Here is a 6,345-nt window from a genome sequence, read left to right as displayed (position 1 = left end):
AGTATCTTTGTTCTATTATTTATATTCTGTCTGAAAGCTTGTCTAGTCATGGTAATGGGGAGTTAGGGTCTCCTACTGTGATTGTGTTACCTCCGATTTCTCCCTTTTTATCTATTAGTATTTGCTTTACATATTTAGGTGCTCATATATTGAGTGCATATATCTTAATGAGTATAATACCCTCATTTGGTATTGCTCCTTTAGACATTATATCATGTCTTTGTTTATCTTTCTCTATGGCCTTTCATGTAAAGTCTATTTTGTGTGAAGTCAGTACTCATAGTCCTGCTTTCTTGTCATGTCCATTTGCATGGAATACAGTTTTCCATCTTCTGACTTTCAATTGATGTGTTTTCCTCTTACTAAAGTGGGTCCCTTGTATGCTTCATAATGTAGGGTCTTGTTATAATATCCCATCTGACAATAAATATTTTTGATTGAAGCACTTAGTCTATTAACTGTTTTGATAATTATTGATAGATTGTTGTTTATTTCCATATTGAACTTCATTTCCCAGTTGATTTTCTATTTCTTTTTTGTTCATTTCTTTTTCTTTTTGTGATTTTATAAGTTTTCTTTATTATCTTGGTTTCTTTTTGGCTTTGTTAATTCATTGTAAGCTTTTGACTTCTGGTTACCCTCTTTTGTATGTGTATTGACCCGTTAATATATCTGTTTATTTTGACTGATAGGAATACAAACTCTAACCCCTCCTACAGAGAAGAGAAACAAGAAGAAAATACTCTGTATTGTCCTGTTTCACTCACTGACCCTTAAAAATTATGATGTCCTGTTTTACAACATCATGTATATTCTATTTTATGTCATGGCAGCTATTGCATTTCTAATTATGTCTTTCTACTTTCTATAGATTTCTGTTTTATTTCTTTAGACTAGATCTTCATTATTTCATTTCTGTTGCTTAATTCTTTAAGTATTCGCTTTTATGGATGTTATTTATCTCTCCTTCTATTCTAAAAAATAGACTTGCCTGATAAATTATCTTAGATTACAGCTTTCTTTCATTCAAGACTTTGAATATATCTTGCCACTGCCTTCTACCTGTTATATTTGTGTAGGGAACCAGTTTACAAATGTAATATATATATAATTATTTACATATGTAAAGAATACCTAAATCAAGGTAACAAATAAGATGAATACCTATACATTAAAAAATAGAAAACATTGATGAATGTAATTAAATCTGTTCCCAAGAAATGAGAAGATCTCTTATGTTAATGATGTGAAACTATGTGGTTGAAACAAACATACTACATAAGGCAATCTACATTTAGTGTGATTCATGTCAAAATACCCATGAGATTTTTCCATTAAATAGAACAAATAATTTCAAAATTTATATGTAACCATAAATATCACGACTTGCCAAAATAATCTTGAGAAGTAGTATTAAATCTAATAGTGTTAAATAATCAGATGTTAAAGAGTCTTTAAAGATTTAGTAATTTAAAAAACATGATACTGGATCAAAAACTGACACCAATCAATAGAAGAGAATAGTGCAACCAGATATAATCCCTCACACCTATGATCAATTAACCCATGAAAAAGGAAGCAAGAGTATAAAATGAAGAAAAGACATTCTCCTCAATAAGTAGTGCTGCGGAGATTGAACATGTGAAAGATAGATTAGAGTATTTCCTCACATTGTATACAATCTATGAGCACAGAATATCTTTTATTTATTTGATTTACTTATATTTCTTGCATCTTTAATTTATAGACCTATGTTTAGATCTTTTATTTCACTTATCTATTTTATTCCTATTTTATTATTTTTGGTATAAGTTTACACACAATAGTTTTCCTAATTACTATTTCTGATAATTTGTTGTTAGTATATAAAAATGCAACAGATATTTGTATATTGATTTTGTATTATGCAAGTTTATTAAGTTTGTTGACAATTTCTAACAGTCACTGGAGGAGTCTATGGAGTTTTCCATCTATGTGTAATTATGTCATCTGTAAAAATTGTACTGCTTGTTTACAAGTTGGATGTCTTTTTTTAATGTTTCTTGACTAGTTTTTCTGGCTAGGGCTTCTTGTAGTGTAATTTAGGACTTGTGAGGATGAGCTACTTTTTCGTATTACTGTACCAAAGGAAAACTTTCCTTTATGTTAATATTGAACTTGATGAAAGTCATGGGTTTTTCATATATGGCTAATTTTATATTTAGTTATATTCTATCTAGAGAGAATTTGTTAAGAATTTTATGTATACAAAAGTTAAGATCACTTCTGTCAATAATTTTCCTACATTTTTTGAGATTGTTACATTTGAATTCTCTGTTTTTTAAGGGATGGTATCACATTTATTGATTTGTGTATGTTAAATAATATTTATGGATCAGGGCTAAATCATACTTAACTATAGTTTATAATTCTTATAATATGCAATGAATTCAGGTTGATAATATTTATTTAGAATGGAATATACACATACTGAAGGAAAAATTTACATTGTAGCTTGAGTGTACATTTATTTATTTAAAAATTTTATCACTCATTTTGAATTTGGCTTATGTTTAATGGAATTTATTTCTAAATAAATAATATAAGTTTTGGTAGAACTGGATTTACTACAGTTTACTGATACAGAGCATAGCTACTATTTGCAATTAGTGAAAAATCACTTGCCTTAAAATGCCGTATTATACTAACAATGCCAACTGTTTCAGGACTGGAAAACATATGGCTTCCTAAAATGCATTACCTTGTCTTTTCCACACTAACCCACATATAATGTTATTTTTTTGTTTTTTGATTGTTTGTTTGCCCCTTAATGGAGTCACTGCTTATAGAACCCAGGACCTTGTGCATAACTGTATTTATCAACATTATTTTGGAACACTTAACAGAAGCCACAAGAGTATGGATTAAATGATGACAAGAAAAATTATTCCTTCTAGGGACTTAAAAACTTCTGAGTGAAAGAATGGCAAAAATAAACATTTGTAAGTGTACAATCAGATTTTTCTCTTGTGTAATTGTAAAGTAGAATATTAAATTACATTTTTTTATTTATAGCACTGAAATAAATTTTAATACAAAAATTCCCCCCTTTGGAATTTCTTATATTTGATTGATTATTTTAATTTAATTTTAATTCATAAATATTTAACATTTATTTATAAACATAACAAATAAACTAATATTTATTCTGCTGATGTTTTGAATACAGAGCTACTTATTGTAAAGTACACAGAGAAATAACTACTTCCGTTTAAAAATCAAATTTGGTTTCACTTTAATTACAAATGATAATGAAATTGTTATAATTTTTCTGTAAAAATTTTACACGAATTTCACTTTAAATTCCAATACTTTAAAATTATTTTACTTATTTTGTGCATATTTATACTCTGTTCACCAATGTTGTATAAATTTGGGTACAAAAGGAATGAGATTGTTTTTATCTCATACACCCCAAAGTTAAATTGTTTAAAAAGATATTCTCTGGAAAATATTTGCACATCACAGTATAAAAATAAATATCCTATATATTTCATTTTAACTGGATTAATGAGAAGGAAACACAGGCTGATTTTTACACTTGGGTTGCTAAGAGACCAGTCTTTTTGTGATGTCACAGCCACTCAGGTTGAGAACCATGTGGATGGCCTATCAGTTTAAATGTGCAGGCCTGCTTAAGCAGCATTTGAAGCTGCAGTGCTCAAAATCATGCAGATTAGAAAAGTAGCTGTAGGAAAAGTTATTTGAGATGGCACATATTTCTTCAGAAATTCAAGATGTGTCTCCTAAAGATGGACCAACTGATTCAGGAAACCCTGGTAGATCTCTATCGTGTGATCAAACATTCTCTGGGGACTTGGATTTGAGGTGTATGATTGAAGAAAATGCTTTCCAGACTTTGTCTGAAGAATCCTTGATAAAAAGACCATGTTACACACATTGTATCTTGGAACCAGATGAAGATAATGATTTTCGTTCTCTGACATTTCCAAGAAATCTCTGGAAAATGGCTGGGAGTGACTAATTTAAATCCATCTGGTGGGATGATAATGGAACTTCCATAGTGATTGATGAAGATGTCTTTAAGAAGAAAGTTTTGGAAAGAAAGGCCCCTTTCAGAATATTTGAAACTGGAAGTATGAAAAGTTTAGTTAGACAGCTTAACCTTTATGGGTTTAGTAAAGTGCGGCAGAAATTTCAAAGATCTGCTTGTCTAGTTGACTTTCTGGCAGAAGAAAATGAAGCCTCTGTTTTAAGCAAGGTATACACAAATTTTAGTTACGACTTGATAACTTATGTATAAAATTTTATTCTGTACATCAATCTATGGTAATATAAATGTAAAGCTTGATTTTGAAAATAGTATAAAACTACAAGTGCTAAAATTCTTTATTTTTTCTAAAAATGAGGACAGTGACTTAACTCTTCAAGATTATGAGAAAGTTTGCTAGCAAGTATGAATCTTATCAGAAATCTAAATAAAGGTATGAAAGCTGCTTTTCAAAAGTGGCATTCACCGTTACTGCAAACACTAAATTCTTTAATTTGATGACTATACTATTTAAATGTGTATTTTCCAAATAAGGAACTTCAAAATATCGTCAGCAATGTTCATATTTTGATGATTTTAACTTTGCATACTAAACATGAAATCTGAGGTTTTAAAGTTAAGGCTTATTGCAGTTATGTATTTTGGTTTAAATTATTACTAAAATCTTTCTCCTTTGGTTGTAGCTGCAGTTCTACCATAATCCAAATTTTAAACGAGGCTTTCCCAAGCTTTTAGTGAGAATAAAAAGAAGAGTTGGGATTAAAAATGCCTCTCTGGTGTCTTCATTGGCTCGAGACTTCAACAAGAAGCACTTTAAAGGAGGGGGTAATGTTGCTAAAAATAATTCTGATTTTGTGGCTGACACCAGTGGAGAAAGTGCATTTTTACCTTCTGCAAATTTAAACATGCCTCTAATAAGAAAGCCCTCTATTGGCCACATAATTTGTGATAAAATTACCCCGATCAGAGGTGATTTTTCTCCTCCATCATCAACGTCAGTTAGACCACCAGAAAATATTGCAGTGGAACAACTAGCTATTTTAAATCAGTTGACCACTGTCCACGGGCACTCTCAAAGCAGCTACACTGAAGCAAATGGCCGTGTTGTGAACTTCATTACAACTACAACTTCTACTTCTCAATACAGCAACTTGTCCCCCTTACAGAGCAATTATTTTGGACTGATGGTGGAGCCTTCTAATTTTCTAATTAGATATCACAACATATCTGCCAATGAAGGTCGTTTTTGTAAACTTCAACCTGTGAGCAACCAACGGTTTCCAGTGCCAGTGATAGCTGATACATCAGCTACTTCTCTTTCAAGGCCAACTCATCAGACATCTTCAGTTTATGAACGTCATCCTAATTACAACTGAACTACCAGAGGACTACCAGGTTATGCATGATAACAAAGATTAAAATTGATGTTTGCAAATATTGACAAATATCTGCAACTTTCTTATTTGAACAATAAACATAGAAGTGTACTTTATTATCCTTATTTTTTTAAATAGAGATAAGAGTTAAAAGGGAGACTAAGTAACCATTTAAAGAAAAAAGAGATATTTGTTTGATATGATCATTTGATGGAACAATATGGGTGTAAATTTAAATAATTTCTGTGAGGAAGAAGAGAAAATGGAAGAATTTGGAAAAAGTCTAAAACATGGAGAGAGGGAAAATTACTAAGTGGTTTCTGGTTCACAGTGTAAAGTATTAAATGTGTTAAGTTAGGATATGTTGGAACAGGATGAAAATGCAGGAACCGGCCCAGGGATCATGGTCTTTATTATGTCATCTCTGGTATCATAAAAGTCACATGATGTAGCCTCAGATGGTATATTCAGCATGTGGTAAAATTTAAAAAGGAATTTTATCTCTGGTCTTCCTTGTGCTGTTTTCTAAGCATTCCAATTGTTGCTTTATTTTCCTCCACTCAAGAGTATGCAATATATTTTTAGAGTGAATATTTTAAGTTACTATCATGTTCCAGCCAAACACAAGCTTACACCTTCAGGGTAGTACTTAATGCTTTTCCAAATCTAAGCCCACAAACTCAACATAGTTTAGCCATTCCATTATAGATCTGACATCTGACTAATTTGGCATATCTTTATGTTTCACTGTTTCTGGAGATACATCCAGGCAAATGCTTATCAACCATATTAAATCCAAACTCACAACTATTGCTCCAGCTTATCCTTGGACTTAGAATGTCCTCCTTTTACCTATTTAGATTTCCCCAGTTTCAGCACAGAAATCACCTCCTCCAGATATTTTCTGTCTATCCCCCT

The 6,345-nt window shown here is 31.0% G+C and overlaps 1 protein-coding gene across 1 annotated transcript; it reads left to right on the top strand.

Moving 5' to 3' along the window:
• The first annotated feature begins 3,864 nt into the window (after positions 1-3,864).
• On the top strand, positions 3,865-5,543 carry LOC140694164 (heat shock transcription factor, Y-linked-like). The gene is made up of 2 exons (XM_072957567.1): positions 3,865-4,261; positions 4,735-5,543. Exons 1-2 carry the CDS (start codon positions 4,139-4,141, stop codon positions 5,425-5,427), a joined length of 816 nt encoding a protein of 271 aa, XP_072813668.1. The 5' UTR covers positions 3,865-4,138; the 3' UTR covers positions 5,428-5,543.
• Positions 5,544-6,345: the final 802 nt, after the last annotated feature.

Source organism: Vicugna pacos, unplaced genomic scaffold (assembly GCF_048564905.1).
Source record: "Vicugna pacos unplaced genomic scaffold, VicPac4 scaffold_20, whole genome shotgun sequence".
NCBI lineage: Eukaryota > Metazoa > Chordata > Mammalia > Artiodactyla > Camelidae > Vicugna > Vicugna pacos.
This window is presented reverse-complemented; position numbering and strand designations above follow the sequence as displayed.